The 19,924-nt window shown below is 42.3% G+C and overlaps 1 protein-coding gene across 1 annotated transcript; it reads right to left on the minus strand.

Annotated features, from left to right (window-relative positions):
* Positions 1 to 477: 477 nt before the first annotated feature.
* LOC142570567 (sterile alpha motif domain-containing protein 3-like) lies at positions 478 to 8,736 on the minus strand. The gene is made up of 5 exons (XM_075678939.1): positions 8,640 to 8,736; positions 8,350 to 8,559; positions 4,364 to 4,538; positions 3,459 to 3,535; positions 478 to 753 (listed from the first exon to the last, which is right to left on the minus strand). The coding sequence occupies exons 2-5, from the start codon at positions 8,548 to 8,550 to the stop codon at positions 478 to 480; spliced, it is 729 nt and encodes a 242-aa protein (XP_075535054.1). The 5' UTR covers positions 8,551 to 8,559; positions 8,640 to 8,736.
* Positions 8,737 to 19,924: the final 11,188 nt, after the last annotated feature.

Genomic DNA, 19,924 nt, shown 5'->3' on the forward strand with positions numbered 1-19,924 from the left:
AGTTACTCCCAGAGAGACTAACGGATGCACCTAAAGAGACTACCAGTTCATCCTTTATGTTACTCCTAAGGGGACCAAAAGGACTAACATTTAATCTTTTCAGATACTCCCGAAGGGACCAACGAATGGACCTAAATGGACTAATAGTTTATCCTTCATGCTACTCCCAGAGGGACTAACAGATGCTCCCAAAAGGACTAACTATTAATCTTTTCAAGTACTCCTGAAGGAACGAACGGATTCTCCTTCCAATGCTGCCACAAAGGCAAACTTTTGAACCCCACAAGTTCTCCACTTGCCGCAAATGTTCATCCAATAGTGTTTCATCCAGGAGATTAACCGTTGCTCCACTTGTCCCTTTAGGCTCACTTTTGACAAGCTTTCAATAGACTTGGGACAACTCGGCCATGGCAGTGCATCTGTTAGCGCCTTTATGGGGTTGTACAAAACCACAAGCGTTTCACTAGAACTATTTTTTTATTGCATCAAAAGAGTGTGCGATACACGGACGCGTGGTGTCGCAGGGACACCACTGTCCACTTGAATTAGGCGGCACAGTAAATCTAGTGTCTTCTGGCCTTTTTTTACGAACACAATATTAAAAGCCCAGTATAGAGCCAGCAGCGTGGCTACTGCAGCCAGCAAGCTTCCTTCTTGAATTTTCAGCCCTTCAAGGCACACAGCAAATGATCTTGTCTTCAACACATCACCTTCATATGTAATAGTGGGCACATAGTGCACCACTGTGGGGTCCTGAAAGAAATTAAATGCAAATTATAATTTACAGAAAGTACATTACGGTATGGTTTTAAAGAGACCTACATTGTTTTCAAACAGTATTCTATTGCTAATACTTTGCAACATACTCTAAGGAAATATACCTGAAACATATAGTAAGCACATAACCATGGGAACGACGCAGATTTTTAAAATCCTGAAGTGCCTAGGGCAGAGAGTGTGCAATATGCATATTTATAGCATTCTGGAAGCAACCCACACACATTGGAACTGCGCTCGAGGGAGCCCTCACACTATCACTTGGTTAGCAGTTTTTCTTACGTAAATCATTTATGACCTATATATAAATGAACTTATTTAATCCAAATAATACAAGTAATTTTCTGTATCTATCCCTTACTTAAAATTCCTTCAGCACTTAAATATCAGTACGTAGTTTTGCTAGAGCATCGCCACTTCCATCTGGGTGCTTCACGAAAATGCGCAGACACATGGAAAGAAAACTGGTATGACAATATCAAGAATGCTACCTGCAATAAAAGAATATTTGCATTGACAATGCAAGAATTCTATCTATAATTTCATATTACCAAGCTACACCATCATCAGCCAATTTTAAGTCTACAGCAGTGTGCCACAAAGCGACACACTAGCACAAAAATTTTAGTTGTGACAGTGACTGCAGTGTTTCCAAAATGATAAGCCATGAATATATGAAACTAGCCGAAAGAGATGAGAACAGAGACAAAAATGGAAATAGGACAGATGCTGGACTTTCATTTTTCGGTTTATTCAAAAGATACCACAAGCTAACATTTTATGCATGCACCAGACCAGTGCAACTATATCAGCCCTTATGCTGAAGCTTTCTATTAGCATTCAGACCTGCTCCTGATAACTGCAATTTTCATAAATAAGCATATCAGGACAGTGCTCTGACACATCATCCAGAACCGTAAATGGCCAATTACCCTCCGATGTTGTAAATGTAATTATGTGTGAATGGTGAGAAAACATGTGATGCAACTTCACAGAAGCATATCTTACTTTTTAAAAGATAATGGTTCCATGCAGGAATATGGTGCCAGTGAACTGTGTCATTCTCGGTGATCAAAAGCAATGACCGAACGTTAAGCAATATTTACAGTGATGTGGTGCTTTCATACGTTAGTTACCTCGGAGAAAAGTAACAATTGTGAGCCCGGCATTTGTTCTATCACCTTTTGCCTTGGTCCTCGTCAGTTTGCAGGTTTCATAACAACTTGCCGATCTCTACCTTTTAAGCCACTCTCTCATGGCCAAAAGTAGCTGCCTAGATTTTAAGAATACAGTAAAACCTCATTAAACCGTACCCGCTTAAACAGTAGTTTCGTTTTAAAAGTAGTAAAGTCAAATTCCTGACTCAGCGGCCATTGAACATAATGTATTTTGTATCCGCTCAAACCGTACCAGCTTATTGCGTACGTATCGGTTAACACATAGTGTTTCCACTTTTCGTTGTGCAAACACGGCGGTGCGTCGTCTCCATTGGGCGGCCTAGTAGAAGTGGGCCTCAGAGGTCGGAACGGCCTCCAAGCGCCCTGGGCATTGGTGCGTGAAGCCACATCATTTCGGCGGTGTGCCAGAGAGCGTTGTTGCGACGGGCAAGTGAGGACTCACGTCATGCCGAAGCTCGGATAAAGAAGATGCTGGATGCTCAGCATAGAAGAAAAATGAGACATCGTTCGTGCTATTGAACATGACATGAGACAGCGCTGGCACGCGACAGGTATCTGCTGTTGAGTCCGGTGCATGGCATTTGGAATGCGAAGAAGTTGCTCGGCAGTGCTGATGCGACCGTGATGAGTTGTCGGCTACGCGTTTTGACTTTTCGCCATTGTTGTTACCAAAGTGTCGGCTAGCAACAGTCATGAGGACAACAAGGAAAGCGGCGGCACGGGCGATTCAGGCCCGACAGTGGCAGAAGCTGGGCCAGCCTCATAAATGCAATCGTCGAGGCGAAAACAGCAGCCCGCTATGAAAAAGGCGCCCCGCAACTTCTGCAGCGCTACCGTGCGCGTGCACGGAGAATATGTAATGCCAACGAGGAATCTGCCATGCGAGTGTTTGCCGAGAAGAGGGGGGCTGGCTGAAAAGCTCAGCTTATGCAAGTTTGAGGCCGCTGTAGTTGCAGCTAGGCCGCCATGGCATCAAACAAAAATACACACAGTGAATAAATACTGCATGTTTTTTCCCCTTTCATCGCACTCTCTCCGAGTTCAGTTTTTGACATGTAAGTGGTCGATCTCATGCTACTTCGGTTAAACAGTACTACCGTTTAGCACGTACTTTTTCCGAGCTCCAGCCAACTACGTTTTAACGAGGTTTCACTGTAGTTCACAGAGGTCTGCAATGGTACAAACTAACAGGAAACTAGGGCAGACTAGAATGCATTCTTTTGCTTCTACATTTGTCTCTCCATGTGATCTCAGCATCATTTAGGCTTGTACACTTGCCTCGGGACCCGCACAATTTTCGCAGCAGCATACACAGTGATTTTCACAGTTGTTGCCTACAGGTCAGGCGTTTTTACTTAATGCTTTCCTGTTTGTTTCATTTGCCCACAATAGTATGTACAATACTTTCTAAGCATTTATAATTAAAATACATAAACTCAACATTGCCGCCAGATGCAAAGCAGTCTGCAATTTCCAAAAACTTCTGAAAAGGGAATTACTTACAGAAGAGCAAATGAACGTTTCCATGCGCTCCTTCACCATGGTCGGAAGAAGGCAAATTGCTGCTGTAAGTGTCATCTCTGAAAAAGTTATGCAGGAGCATTAGACGCACTGCTTCACCACACATCAAGTTTGCTCACTTTCGTTTGCATGCGTCATTTTGAAAGGCTTCGATTGGAAATCACAGATAATGGGCCTATGTGGGGCAGCAAAAGTAGCTCTATACTTGCGCAGGAATGGTTTACTGGATCATCATAAATTCAGACATGACACTTAGCCATCATATGCTGCAGTAAATGCTACATGAAACTATGTAGGAAACTCGGTAGTAGACTGCACCTAAGGAATTTTCTAATGTGCAGACGACTCCGTGTTCGTCATGGAGCCCTTGAACTGAGTCACTATAAGAGAAATTGTGTCCCACATACTCTTGAATGTGCTAGTGCTAACATAGCCAAGGGACCCTGCAACATATGAGCCCCATATAAAAGCAAAGCGAGTAAAATAGTTTTCACAAGAGAGTAAAGACCATGGACTAAATTCCTCACAACTGCCAGCAAACAGTGGGCTGCTAGTTGAGGGCAGGGTCTAAGCTGCACTGAAGCATACTGAGTAAAGAGCACCTTAAAAATTACCCTAAGAAATACTATCTCGCATGTCCAATTACATGCAAATGGGATGTCAGGAGAACCCTACTGCCAAACCAAACTCCTCCCAATAGGTGGCGGGGGAAATACCACCCACTGCTCTGGTTGACTGCCCATTTATAATTATTGTTACTATTTATGCTAAAGAACTTATTGCAGTGTACCCTTTCCAATCACAAGATGTTCACTCCCATATAGTTTATGGAGAGACTTTCACATGATAAAATATTAGTTTTGCCTCGCTGATATCGTGATAAGTACCATAGTGTGAGGCCTCTGAGATGCCGCTCATGGTTTCCTCGTATCTTTGGAGGAAGCTCTGAAGGTGTCGCTTCTTCTTAGACGCCATAATGATCTTTTGTGCAGCTTTTGCTAGAATTTCTTCCAATTTCTCCGTAACTGCCACTGTTGTCATTCGATGGAACTCCAGCTGAGCCTAAAGAAAATGAATAACAAGGCAGATCACATCACAGGTTTTGGCCAGATTGAAGTTGTTAAGCAACAGTATTGGCTTACAGCAGCTCCGAGTTATGCTTTGTCATATTGATGGATGCATTAAATTAGCTGCACATATGTTAATGGGATAGTTGGTTGGCACACATGAAATATAAAGGACAAAAGAACACAAAACCATGCTCATGGCATCAGTTTCATTCTTGCATTCCTTCCATCTCCTGGACTACAAAAGTGGAACCAAGGTCCCCAAAAATATGTTTTCGCTGGTACTTGTTAAAACAAGGAAAGTGCAGATTAAAAAGCTTTTCACAGCATTTTAGGCATTGCAACACGCAATGTCTAGTACATTTTATAGAAACTTTTTCCCGGAATACAAGGCACTAAGTTTGATTAGGTTTGTTGCATTTAAAGTAACAGATTATATGTACCAACTGTAGAAAGCACCATTTTTAGGGGGCCCCCTTCATCAGGTCTGGCCATCTTGAGCTGACAAGTGCAGTGCATATAATGTAGCTAGTGACCATGTCTGCCTTGTATTACATCTCTACACACCGAAAAAAAAAACAAAAACAAGTTAAATGTCAAACGAGACGCTATTTGCCCTTCTCCTTGCGGGGGTCGCACTCCCAGCCGGAGGGTCGACATACATCGCATAAGTGCACTACATGCATGCCAGGGCTGCAATGTCATTCAAAGTGGCATGTGAATTTGAGAATTATTCAAGGCAACAAGCTATTTGACCTTTTGCTGCAATAGACAAATGAAAGTTTAGAGAAATAATAAAACCTACAAACAGAATGTCTGTTTTACTTCGTGCCGTATAGCAAGAGAGATGTGCTTTCATTTCATCTGCTTGTACCCAGGTCATACACTCGCATGCGCAGAGTGACACTGTCATTGTCTACCATGTACTAGCGCACGATCATGCGCTGTGATCCGCTTGCGTCTGCCTCAGCATTTGTGTAGCACTGACTTATACCACTTGTTAAATGTTCTCGTGCACAGCATGCAAATTGTTTGCTGTGCAAAGGAAGACAAATGCAAGTGCTCGCACGCAGGACTGTCAGCGGAAGAGCGCCGTGCAGTAATGAAGTGAGCAAAAAAAAAATTAAGAAAGGCAGGGCCCGTGACACATGCATCATGCGATCTTCAGCTGGAGTAGGGGAGAACACAGGGATGGAATTTCGCTTGGGGAGGCTAGACAGAGCAAGTGGAGAGAGCGTCTATGTTGGCTGTGATGCTCATCTCCTGAAATGATCGGTTTGGAGCACTTACAAATATTTCTATCTATTGAGGAACCAACTTGAACATTCTGGCGGTAGAACGGTGCTCCCTAAGAACACGTAACAACTTCCAGCATATAATTAAAATTCGCCACATGGCCTGGTGAAGGGCCCTTTAAAGGGAAGCTGGAGAGTTTTCCAGAAAAAATGAGTGAAGAGCTGTACGTAATGGCTTTCAACCCTCCGAATCCGAATATCGCATTGAAATTGAGCGCAAGAAAGCGCAAACAGATTTTATTTCGACGCAATGTGCAGCAGTAGACTCGAGCAGCTTGCGCACCTTGTTTCCGCCTGTGATTGGTCGGGCGCCTCGTGACAGCGACAGCGCACTTTTAACCGGCGATTACGTCGTTCCTAAGTGAAAAATCTCGCCCAAAATTTTACGTGCATGGTTTATAAAGATCCCACATCCGTATATGAGCATCTTATTGCATTCGACAGACTCTTCAGCTTCCCTTTAAGGAGGTTGAAATTTTAAGAAAATTCATGAAATCAGAACATTATAAAAACTGAAGACAACTGTGCAATAAAGAAAAACAGAAAAAAAGACAGCAATTCTGTAAATCGAACCTACTGAAACACCTAAAGCAGAGAACATTGATATGTTACACACAAATGTATTGAACGTGAAATTAAAGAGGCAATGTCCCCAAAAAACTACAGAGAGCTAGTTTACAGAAACCTTAATGGACCAAGCCTCCTCCTGTTAATTCTTTGTCTGAAGACTTAGGTAATACAACACTTGGCACAGCGTTTTTTTTTTCATTTTCTCTCTTTTTTTCATTTTAATGTCAAACTATTTTACATGTTTTACCCAAAAATAGATAGTGGGTGTTCTTTGCCTAATTGCTTGTAGAATGCTTTTTAGTTATGAGATATCTCTTGAACGATTCCTTTTACGTCTTGGTAAAGGCATTTTTCATTTGTGTAAATACTTGTTGCCGAGACCTTTAGGTTCATTTTCAAGAAGCATCAAAATTCGTATTCCTTATCTATGCTTTTTCTTTGTCAATATGTGGCTCAATGAGATGTTACCACTGTGGCTTGAGTGCACAGTACAGGGTGTTTCAGCAAACACTCAAACATTTTTAAACAGGAACACCAATGCATTTCTTTGCCATTAATATCTAGAAACTGGTGTCATCCTGAGAATGTGTTCCAAATGGGTGTGCGTTGTGAACTCCATGGCTAGAATTTGTAAATTTCAATGTGGGCCATATGGTAATTTGTCGACTTAATTAGTGAATTTTTGTGAATTAGTTAATTCTGCATTTCATTTTTTCAAGTAATGTCCGCCTCTTCGAGTAGACCGGCTCCTGAACTATACACTCTTAGACAAAGGTACACCCTTTGGAATGTATATCTGCCACACAACAATAGTCATCTGCCTTGCTCGCGTTTCCTTTCTCGAAAGCGCCGCACCTGCTACTTTCCTGTCAGGAATGCTATGTTATGTTGATAACGAGCATGCTGTTCGTTACTGGGAAGTACCGGGCTTGCAGCGTTAAAGAAAGGGAATGCGGACAAGACAGATTACTATTATTGCGTGGCAAAAGGGTGTAATTTGCTCAAGAGTGTAGAATTGTGCAATCTGCCACAGGCAACCTTTGAAAATTTTTGGAAGTGTTTGCTGAAACACCTGGTATATTGAGGACAATGACCTAGTCAGGTGCAGATAAACACCTTTAATCCCTGGTTTTCCTTGCTTTCTTTTTCCTTTGTAACATTGTCGTTTGTTCCAAATGAGTGTTAAATGAATACTTGTGACAAAAAGGGAAAGTGAAACTGAAATAAGCAAACTAATTTGTAAATAGGAATTTCGCAAGCCTCACAAGTATTTTAACAATTACATGTAAGCTAAAAATATTTGTCTAATTCAGATGCCCTAATAGAGGCACTTTACAAAACAATAACTGTATTTGGTAGAAAGTTTCAGATTAGTTAACCTTTGTGCTCCCCCATTTACCAATTTTCAGAAGATTTACTAATGAATTCGAGGCCTTAATTCAAAAGCGCTCCTTAAAGATGGTAGAATTCCAGTTTCTCTTATGGTGCAATAATTTTCATACAAGTCGTTTCAGTAGTAGTCTAATGAAAGCATTTCTGTGTTTCACATGTGCTTATGTGGAGATGAGAGTTGGCCCCAAGATAAAGCTTTCTTGAACCATTAGTGGCATTAGCCACGTGAATGTTTTTTTTATGGATCAGTACAGCGCATTTAGAATGCATGAGTGTGTGCACAACACATGCACTCACTCATGTGCACACAGGTAATTAGTTTTCAGGGTAAAACCTGATAATTTCCAAGTTTAGCATCCCAAGTCAAATTGAGAAAAATCGGCTTGAGCCCAGTTGGTCCCTTTGAATGACAATTGCAAGCAAAGGACTGCAATAAGTGAAAACAAGAAAATACACAAGGTCTTTTTTCTGGCATATTGCAACAAAAAGTTTGCCTATGCATTTTCCTGGGTTCAGTGATAGCCAAATACTTTTCCTTCAAAAACTTACCATTGTGCTCATGGAAAGAGCGGGATACATCTTCACAATGTCTCCCACTGATGGATTTTCGCCAATCCATTTTCTTCTACTAGCAAATGTTCTTGCCATGCAGTCGGAAATGTAGGCGACATCAGGCCGGGCTTTTGACACTTCTTTAGCCATGGCTACAAGATGAGCATCAATGGTCTCATTGTCCTCTCCATCTTCCATGGCAGCAGCCTGAAAAGAAACCATGTTAATCAATTAACACTACAGTAGGCTGGCAACTTGTAGATTTACACTAATATGATTATACATACTGAAAATGGTCTTGTGATCCTTTTGGAGGCAAGACTGTCATTGTTGACCACTACTGCTCTTTTAGGTGGTGGGCCATCATCTGCGTCTTCTTGCAGTCTGAGCTTGCTTCGCTCATATTTAGCTTTGAACCTTAAAGCTTCTCGCCAGGAGTCCTAGGTAAAAAGCATCACAATTTATTACTAGGTGAAGCAAACCCATACGCAATGGCAAGCAAAAGTAAAATTTTTTGCATGCCCGATAGCAATAAACAGCAACTACAATGTTGCACAGGCCATATAAATCTATACAACGCTAGTAGCGCTGGTCTATATTCACTAGACAGCTGTCTTAGAGCCAAATACTCCGTTCAGCAAAACTATATCATGAATAGCCTGTGGCAGATTCTATTCTAAGACGAAAGCCTTGAGTGGCTCGTTGCAATGGCTCATACCAAAAAACAAGCGGTGTCACATCCAGTGAAGCAAAAAATATCAGGAATGGTTCATACGACTACAAGCAAGCAAAGATGCAATGGCTGAATATGAATGAAGAAATGAAAGGAGGAATGAACAAAAGGACAAAGAAAAAGCCTTAAGAGGCTCATTGCAATGGCTCATACCTCAAAAAAGCGTAGTCTAAGTCTAGTGATGCAAAAAATATCATCAGGAATGGCAGAATATGAATCAAGAAACTAAAGAAAGAACCGTTAGGTAGTACATTAGGTGCTGGCACGTGTCGTCGAGGAGGTCGACCTACAGCGCCATACGTTTACATCACACTTCAGCTCGTTATGTCATGCAAGAAGTCTGACGCCTCTGATTGTACAAATTAATGCATTACTATGTGTGCAGCAGGCTTTCGCTTTCATGTGTTACAGGAGTGTAACATGCTGAACTTTTTATTACAATGCAATACTGTCACTGATCCCCAAGTTTTCTTCATCCATCCATCCAGATAGCTTCAAATGCAGCCTCCATTATTTTTTAAATCGTGCCTGATGGTGGGTTTTGAAACTATGTCCCCTGGCACAGAAGCCTGATGATAGCAACCTTATCAGTTCTTCATACATGCAAATTTCAGCTTTTACAAAACTGATGCATTCGCTATGTCATACATCAATACAGTTCTCCGAGCGTCGTTTGCTTCATTGTCTGCTTTGGTTGGCATTCGATCCATGGTAACAACCACTGACTTTTTGGAGCACCTTCAACTAGTTGTGATCAGTGCTTATTGTGAGAGGAAGATGCCGCTCTGCCAGCGAACGCAATAACTATCTTACTCAAGAAGGACACAGCCGAGTGGCAGGAGTTTTCGGCACACTGCCCAATGCTTCTGCTAGGTGCTCACCGATCTCAATGTTATGTTCTTATGTATATACATGAACTGGCTATAACTAGGCAGCAATTTTAATGCATCTATTTTTTCAGCATTAACAGTCAAAAGTACCACGCATTGCAGTTAACACACACACACACACCCTAAAGACCTATACCCTTTAAGCGAAATCGCTTAGTTTCATCGAGAGCACAAAGAGTTGGCTGCAGTTGCTGGCTGCCAGAAATGTGCTGCTCCACTGGTTCAAATCAGTACCCTCCTGGTAATGCTTGCAGCATTTATGATGTAAAAGTATGAGACCATTGATGCTCATCTTGTAGCCATGGCTAAAGAAGTGTCAAAAGCCCGGCCTGATGTCGCCTACATTTCCGACTGCATGGCAAGAACATTTGCTAGTAGAAGAAAATGGATTGGCGAAAATCCATCAGTGGGAGACATTGTGAAGATGTATCCCGCTCTTTCCATGAGCACAATGGTAAGTTTTTGAAGGAAAAGTATTTGGCTATCACTGAACCCAGGAAAATGCAGGAAAAGCTGAACAAAACCTGGGTGTCAACCGGTAGCCAATGCTGCAAATGAGGTTAATGAGGGTAAATTAGGCCATCATCAGTTTGTATTACATTACCTTCTCTTGGTGTACAAAGCCCATGTGTACACAGGCAACTGTAAGCCAAGGTTTTAGAGAGATGCCACAGGATACAACTAAAGCCATGTGTGGCCGCTTTAAAGACCAAGACAATGCTTTCAATGTTCTAGTATAACTAGCAAAGGTTGGTAATTATTCAACTTCACAAGCCTTATTCTGCAATTGGAAAACACTTCATAGGTAATTTCGAATGAGAAAGTTGTAGAATGTGCTAGGAAGCTTCAATATCACCACTTTCTGATGGGGCAATATTGTATCTTGCATTATGAAGAACGCCCTTTGAAATTAGGGGGGGGGGGGGGAGAAGGCTCCGTGACTGCAGTGCTCTCACTTCTGCCACGCACGAATGCAGTGCTTTAAATCTACACTCCAATGCGGTGAGGGTTCGAGAGACTTCTCTTGCTGCTCTCATTTGCCACCAAAAGATAGCACACCACATATTAAAGAGAGGTATATGCATGCATCATGCAATTACATGTAAATTTGTCTCATACTTTTACATCATAAATGCTGCAAGCATTGCCAGGAGGGTACTGATTTGAACCAGTGGAGCAGCACATTTCTGGCAACCAGCAACTGCAGCCAACTCTTTGTGCTCTCGATGAAACTAAGCGATTTCGCTTAAAGGGTATAGGTCTTTAGGGTGTGTGTGTGTGTGTGTGTGTGTGTACACACACACACACACACACACACACACTAAAACATAGATTGTCCTATTTTTTCAAATCTGCGTACATTCCACACGTGCTGGCAAAAAACGAGCTCAAAACAACATGTAGCCGAGAAAGAAAAAACACTGTATTAGTACTACAAAATGTTCAGTATGCCCATAAAAGCACTGAAAATGACCCTTCTTGTGTCTTTGCCATTGCAAAGCCGCTTAATAGCCAAGCCATCTTGATCTTGTTAGAATGAGCACCTTTTTGGCTTGCTATCCTGCCAGAACGAGCCTTGCATGAAATGCACATTTTGCACTCTTAGTTTTTTTTTGTCTGTTTTCCTTACACACTTCTTGCAAGTCAAAAACTATGGAAGTGATACTGTCTCTCTGCTACTCAATCCTTTTTTGCCTATGTGCTAGAGATACATACAGTGCAGAACCACTGTGACATTGTTTTAGGACATGGAAGCATCTTGAAATATAGAAATCAGTTCACACTGGCAATGTTGCAAATTTAGAATTCCACAACTTTGCCTGAACTATAGATACAAACATTACAATACGAACTTTCACTCCTTGGACATTTAACAACATACTGGGTTAATTTTAGCTCTCTTGCCAAAGTAAATTTTTTGAAGCTTAAGACCCAATTTAAACATGGAAAAGTTATTTCTTTACTTAGCAAAAAAAAAGAAGAACAAATTGCATATGGGCAATCGGCAACACGATTGAATATTTGACGTAGTAGTTCTGCAGAAACCCGCAAGGTAGAGAGAAGCAATTAATAAAGGGAAAATCAGACATCCACCCGTTTCGTAGCAATTGCTACAAAGGAAACCCATACGGGTTCCTCGTATGGGTTTCCTTTATAGCAATTGCTACGAAACGGGTGGATGCCTGATTTTACCTTTATTAAGATTGAATATTTGTTGAAAATTTCAACTTTCTATAGTCAACGACAAATATTTTTTGTCAAACCCATATCCCTCCTTTAACTCAACCACAAGCTATAGATGTACAATAAGAAGTGGTTATTCTGTAAAAATCGCACATCCCTAACAACTGCACTGCAAAATGGAAAGAGTGAGACATATATAAGTGCATAATTTTACTTGATTTCATAGCGTTGCCTACTAGGCGTAAGATGGAGCAGAGCATGCTGTCGCTAAGATAGTGATACAGCCTTGATGCAGTACGCTTAGAAATTAATGCAGCAATTGGTTTTACTTGCACAGCCAAAACGAAGAAGTACGGGAGTTGATTACAGCAGTAAACAGATGGAACATGATATTGTGGCTACTGTCACTCTACAAGCATCAACACTAGGTTTCGTTAAAAACGCTATTCATTAATGCATAGCACCTTTAAGAGCACTGCAAACACAGCTTGCCAACAGCTAGTTAGGTGAATCTTCGTATTCTGTAGGCTGTACAACACAGAAAATAGTTGTGTGATAGTTACAAATGTGGAGTCTTTAATCCCGCGCTATAACTGTGCAGTTAATGTATTCCTCTAAAACTTGCATAGAGGATTATCTTGTCTAATTATAAAATTGAAGGAATAGAAGAATAAGTGCAACATGCTCCACCGAGCAATTAACATCAAGTTGCACCCTCATATAACGCATCAGCATATGTTTAAAATCTTGGCTAAATTTAAATGGGGCACCCTACAGCCAGTGTTTACATAGCTTGAACCAAAGTCTCAAAATAGAGTGGTACACCTAAAGGGACACTAAAGGTTACCAGAAACTCAAGTTAAAGCGGTAGAGCAATGTTCTAGAACGTCTAAGGCGTCAATATAATCGTGAACAGAGCTTTAGTAACCGACAAATTGAGGTAAATGCATGACACGATTTCAGACCCCCCAGCGACATTCCGGTACTAGCCTGATGACGAAAGGACTCCTCATAATTTGTGTTACTAATACTCAACTACTCGTATTAAAAATATCATTTCATTCGATTATAAGACGGAAAAAAATGTTATTTGTCTACGTCTATTCGATTCTAAGAAAAAACATTTTGACGTTACCCTTCAGTAATATGGGTGTTTGAAAGGTTTCGTTTTCGCTCGACTGTGCGCGCTCGACTCTGCGCCGCGCACGCTTTGGAGTTTCAGTAGTTTCGTTATCGCGTCGTGCTGTGAGGGTTCTGCTGGCTCGCGAAACTTTAATTTGGAACAAGCAGCGATAATGCCACGTCCATGTGATGTCGTGGGAAGCCCTCGTTGCTTTCCCGCTCCGGAGAGCCGGTGTCGAGGCCGCCGGCAGTGCGAGCCCTCAGCAGCAGGTCGCGCTCGTCGGTGCTCAAATCGCTGAAGTTGAGCCCACCATCGCGAGCCAATCTGTCGGTGTCAGGGTCCATTGCGACGAGCGTCGAAGTTAGCGTCATAGAATGAAGTACCAGCTTATGGGCGTCTTGCGCTGGAGTTTGAGGTATAGTAGCGGCGCCTGGTGGCGGTGCGGGAAACGACATCTGGGTCGTGCCAGCTTGGGTCGTATTGAGCCCTGGCTGTGGCGAAGCACGTTTCTAGACCGAGTTTTGCGTCGATTCGCACATTTTTGTGCCCTGTTGCGAGTGCGAAAAGGCTCGTCGCTTCTCATAGACCACGCCGACCACGCTGCGAGCTCGTAACGAAAACGGACTCTCCGTGTGCCGTGGGACGTAATTTGGGACGTAATTCGTTTCTCCTTCCGCTAGCCACTATACTCCCGCTTTCGCTCTGCTGTCGGCTCTGTCTTGGCTCTGTTTCTGGCCGCGCGTTCGCGTTTTGCGCAGAAAAGCCGTAGCGCCGTCTGCGGACGCCGTTCTACTCACCGATGGCGCAACGTCACTATGAGACCATGATGTCAGTACTCCTCGATCGGAGGGCGGGCGATTTGAACTGCGCTAGAGGTACGCGGACGCTTCAGGACGCATTTTCTCTTAAAATAAGTCTCTCCTTGGCACGAAACAAGCGTTTCGAGGTTTCTGTGATGGTATTTCAACAGTCCACGTTGACTTAATAGTAACCTTTAGTGTCCCTTTAAGACGAATGACACAAATAGCTCAAAGTTGTCGGATTTTCATAAGGTTTGACGAGTTACGTAATAAGTAACATCTATATGTGTAAAATACTTTGTTTTAGAGCATAAGCTGTATTCGAAAAGTTTTAGAGCATGCTCAGAACCACCAAATGAAGTTCTTTAAATGGCAGTATCTCTTATGTGGTTATCTTTTCTGGGCTCTACGATATACAAAACCAAAGTTGTCACAGCTCTCTAGCGCACTTTGAAAGGAGAAAGCCTGCATGCTTATTGCCAAAGAAAAAAAAATGAATCAACCACAGCATCCAGAGTACGTCAGCACCTTTGATATGGAGATTCTGCCAGTCCTAAGAGATAGGAGGGATAATTTTTCAATATTTCCTGGGTTTTTTCACAGCTTGCAAAAGGAAAGAACCACAAAAATTTTACAGAAACAACTTCATTTGGGGTTTGAGCATGCTCTACAGCTCTTCACGTACAACTTAAGTCCTAAAACAATTATTTTAAGTGCTGCATACTTGAGCACAAATATGCTGGTGGTGTTATGACGGACATATGACATGTTGTAAAGCACGTTCAATTTCCTTCGCAATGCTTTTCTTCCTGGATCTCGGCTTGTTAGGAAAACTTTCTGCTATTCTGTAAAGATTACATAAAATTCTTCACTTTGACAAATGCAGAACTGGTGGCAACTGCTGCAAAGCACCCTTCTTTTCAGAACTGCAGGTGACCGCTTGTTTACCAAGTTCAGCAATTATGTTTTCTACAGCATGCAGACATTGCAGTTTACTCCCTGCACACACCTGCAGTGCAAGATGAGCATAATACAGCACCACTACCATTCATGTTACTGCGGCGAAAGAGCACATTGCTGCCTATATTTTCATGCAACTACTCCGCATCCCATCAGCTGCCTGAGTCCAGAGCAGTAACATTCTCAGATGGATGGGGGCCAGTGGTTTAAAGAAAAGTCTATATTTGTTACATTTGTGTAGAGAAATTGCTATGCATATGTATGTTACTAAAGCTAAGCTTAATGCAGCAGCATGTTTCAAGAATTCCCGAGGATGCAACATGGGTAGCTAATCAGATAGCTTGCCCGACTGACATCGAGTGCACTAAAGCCCCTAAATCCATGCGCCAGCACCGCTTGGGCTAAGTAGCGCCAACCTTTGATGTGTGCCACTGTTCTCAGATTCGTCGCTCATACCAGTTCTGCTTCCGCAATTTCAGTTTCTAGTCATTCTGCTTCCGGGATTTCCGGTTCCTGAATTTTTGCTTGTTGCACACTCGCACCTGAATACAGCAGTGACGACGCTTCTGCCTAAAACCAGAAGCTGGACAAGTTCCGCTTGCTGCCGGAAGCTGAGGGGGAGAAGCGCGGAGGAGGGTAGGTTGGCGGTACTTAACCTGGTCGGCGAAACCTTATATGGAGGGGCTTTAGTGCGCACTTGCTATGTAGCAGGTGAAAGGGTGGCTGAAAACTCGGGGGAGCAGCAACACTGCAGTCGGTAGCAATGCACATATTCATAGCCCTATAATAAACTACACACTTTACGTGGAGCTCTTAAAGAAAGTATACGGGGGCAGAGGACCCTCTCAAGCTAACCTTAAATGGCTTTTCCATTCACCTCCCATCACATTTATTGTGATAAACGAATAAAGAATCAATCAAATGTGTCAATGATCATAGAGCCTACCCTAATGACTCAGTTTATGCACATTTGTCAAAATAGTTTAAGGTTTCCTTTAATATGACCACCTCTCACTGTCTCATTCACTTACATGCACTACTTATTTTTAAGGTTTGGTTCACGTTACATGAAAAATCCAGTATGAAATATACATATATAGAATCATCAGCTAACAGTTACCTCTTACACCTCTCCAGGTGGCTTAAAAGCAACCGACTGAGTTTAAACACAAGCAAAACCAAATATATAATTTTTAAGCCAGCAAATAAAAGAGACCCCTACTGTGTTCATCTGCACTTTGAGGACACGTTACTAGAACAAGTTACAGAGCAAAAGTTCTTGGGCGCATGGTTTACAGAGGACCTTACTTGGAATACTCACATTGACAATAGGATTGGCCACCCTAGTGCAGTACTTGGCCACAACCTCCTATATGAATACAACAATCAAACCCCGGCCCTCAGTCCCCAGGGGCTGCGAAGCAACTGACCACGGCGGCTGTCAGACCTGTGACGCAGCAGAGGGTGCTAAGAATACCTGGGTCTGAACAGGCCGCCATTAGAATCTGACACCTAACGCTAGAAAGTTATCTACTGAGGCGAGTCTAGCAGTGCTATTGGAGGTATTAGCGGGCATTAAATGTGATATAATAGGGCTCAGTGAGGTTAAGAGGTCAAATGAAGCAGATACAGTGCTAAAAAACGGGCACGTCCTGTGCTACCAGGGCTTAGCAGAGAGAACTAGGAGTCGGATTCCTGATTAATAAGGATATAGTTGGCAACATACAGGAATTCTATAGCTTACAAAAAGGGTTCTACTGTCAATGATAGAAAATTACACGGCACCGGGATTTGAACCACGGTCCTCTTGCACGCAAGGCAGATACTCTACCTCTATGTCACCGCTGCACTGTCAATTATGTCATAGCAAACATGCCAGGGTTTATATATAAGTGCCTGCGGAAAGGCTTATGCACACAAATTCAAAGTAAACTAAAACTACCCTTAACACATTTCAACCTGGCACTTTTTCCACCCTTTGGAATCCTTGGTCTTCCTAGTAAGGCAATGAAGCCTGCAAAGGCTACAGCTACACCAACCTGGACTACCATTCTGCCATTCCACCTTAAAGATGACAAGCCACCTTATCAGAAGGTTGACAACCAACTGAAGCCACACCATGGTACAGTTTGCAAACAAAACAATGAAAAACTTACATAGCCAGTCCCTGTACTGTCAGCCAAGTTTGGAAACTTGGCTATGAGGGCTTGGGCTGCCTCTGCATACAGTTTCCCAGGGTACCTAGCAGATTTAGAGAGGCAAATAACTTAGGTGGCATGATGAAAAATTGATCTTCAAGCAGTAATACTAAGGAAATAAAGGTAGGCAGTAATTTGCCAACAGTACTGAAGTGCTACACTTTGAAACATTTTTGGCTAATCCAAACAGCAACATGGGTAATTAGGGCGAGGTGAAAAAGCAGTGCCTGTTGATTTATCAGGCTAACAGCTGCTTACAAATCTGAACTACCATTGCAATGAAGCAATAGGTACAAAATAAACTAAATGAGGCAGTTTTATTTGGACCATATTGGAGAAATGTTAAAGTACATAGGGAACGTAAAAACTAGAGGCGGTGCTCACACATCGCTTGCCACCTGCGACACTTCTTTGCAGTTGTTATAGCAGTACTACTGTTTAACGTCGACAGCCGCAGCTTATTACACGCAATCAGAGCGCCCAGGAAGCAGTTAAACGAGTGAATACAATCAGCAGCCGGGCGGAGGAAGGTGGTGGGGAGGGGCACTGGCCTCCCCACCTATATAGTTCTCATATCAGGCTCTGCCATCCCTCTTTTTTTATTTTTTCATGCAACCCGGTTATAAGAATTATTGGTTGTAACAATGGAATTTTCGTGGCACTTGAATATTGTTATAAGTGGGTTCGACCGTATGCGATTCTATTGTAAAAATTACTATTTGCACACCCCAAATAAAAGCAACAAAGAGGAAACTAGAAGCCAACAGAAGTCAGATTACATAACTAAGTTTAAATATGGCAATGCTATAAGAATTCTACCAGACATTTAATGCTGTAAAGCTGGTTTGTGCTGAAGGAATACAATTCTTTACATACCTAACTGATACTTCAGATAATGAAATCACTGTAGTTACGTATTAAATCAGAGCAGCTTTGGAAATAACGTCCAGGGGGAAAATTGCCAGTCAATACAATACAATAATCCTGTTTTGCTTCTAGCACCTGAAATCTTCCATAACAAGCTGATTTAGTCAACATAGCTTTAATGGCAGGCTCCTTTCAACATAGCTCAGCAAGACAGCCACAAGCCAAGATGTGTCTAAAAGTTGGTTTCTAAAAGTTTGTGTTAATGACTTACATTGTTTGTAGAAACAAATCATGGTATAGCCATTGCAGCACCCGCCGCCTGTTTTTGAAGTACTGCCCAGCCCTGTGTCTTTCAATGCTCATGGATATATCTTGCGGCACAGTTGGCAGCATGTATACATGACCGGGGCGTGCCTGTTCTGGTGGTCCTTTTTCAAGGACATCTGCTATCCTGCAGTACAATTGATGGGAGAAAAAAAGGAAGGACATTGTGCAGTGCTTTTGGATAACTTTCAACCGAATGAAATAAAAAGCTTCTTTGACACAATCTAAAATGAAGACTTAAAATACCAAACATCTGCATTGATGCAACACTCACCTTACTTGGTTCATCTCCTTGACTTTAATTCTAGCCTTATTGTGGATAGTCGAGTCCTCTGTTATTTCAACAAAGGTGTCAAAGTCTTCGTCAAAGATCTGCGAAAATGTCATCAGGTTAAAATGACATCGGCTTTAGGGTCGATGAGGAAGTTTGGCCTCAGTGCTGCGCTAAGTTTCTGAGCATATTTCAACTAAAGCAAGCAGACTGGTATTCCTTGGTCATACCTTAGGCACAGTTGGTAGTGTGTCTGGCTTTTGGAAAACCGATGTTTAAATTATTGCTCAGTCAGCAGTTTTATAAGGAACACTGCTACCTCCAATGTGCCTCATGACAACAAAGGAGATGTTCACACCTCGGCATGGTCGGTATTAGATCCCAGGGTCCAAGAGTAAAAAAAGCTGTGTTTCTGTGGCATATTGTCAACAGGCGCCGAAGAGCAACTTAAGCTGCCAGAATATACGCTACATGAAACGAAAACTATTCAGCCGGTTAGCGAACCTTTCAATTAGGACTTAGGCCTAATAAAAAAAGAAAAAGAGGGGGGGGGTCAGGAATGAATACACAAACAGTTAATTATAATGCCTTTTACTGATCCCCCCTATACAAAATTTATACAATGCACAAATCCAGGACAGCACACTGTCTTTTGTTTTTCCGTATTTTCACCTTGCTTTTCCGTCATGAGGCACAAAGCATTGCGCAGCCCTCGGCACTGTGTACCGTCTGCACAAGATACCGCGTTCACTATCAATTATTTTAATATTGGCTATTCAGTTGTCCACCGCTTTCTGAATGCAAAACGCCCGATATTCACTTACACATCTGCCTGTAAAGCCGTCACAAAGCACGTACACGATTTTCAGTGCACGTGCGCAGTGAAAGCACGACTGCAGAAGTCTGGTTCATAGTGCCGAATGCAAAAGTTATCGTACGAATACCTAGGTTCGTGCATTAAAACGCAAGGATGGAGTAAGAGAAGACAAACGCCAAGCTACGTTGAAATTAACTTCTCTAAACGCTAACCGTGCCTGCACCGCTACTGCAACACACGCATGATTAACACACACATGACCAACACAAAGGAGAAAAAAAAAGCCGGTTTAGAGTGCAACAATTATGAGGCTAATTCAAGAACACCCACCGTTAATCCAAGGGCGCAGACGTCGACATCCTTGAATATTCCATTCTTTGAAAGTTGGCTTAGGAGGTCCTGCCG

This window comes from Dermacentor variabilis, chromosome 2 (assembly GCF_050947875.1).
Source record: "Dermacentor variabilis isolate Ectoservices chromosome 2, ASM5094787v1, whole genome shotgun sequence".
NCBI classification, from domain to species: Eukaryota; Metazoa; Arthropoda; class Arachnida; order Ixodida; family Ixodidae; genus Dermacentor; species Dermacentor variabilis.

What these genes read in the sequence shown, in the direction of transcription:
- LOC142570567 (XM_075678939.1), bottom strand. Translation starts at nt 8,550, where the DNA reads ATGGAAGATGGAGAGGACAATGAGACCATTGATGCTCATCTTGTAGCC. An exon ending in CTCTTTCCATGAGCACAATG is followed by an intron (nt 4,539 to 8,349) that starts GTAAGTTTTTGA and finishes CATTTTCTTTAG; the next exon opens with GCTCAGCTGGAGTTCCATCG. An exon ending in AAACGTTCATTTGCTCTTCT is followed by an intron (nt 754 to 3,458) that starts GTAAGTAATTCC and finishes AATTTCTTTCAG; the next exon opens with GACCCCACAGTGGTGCACTA.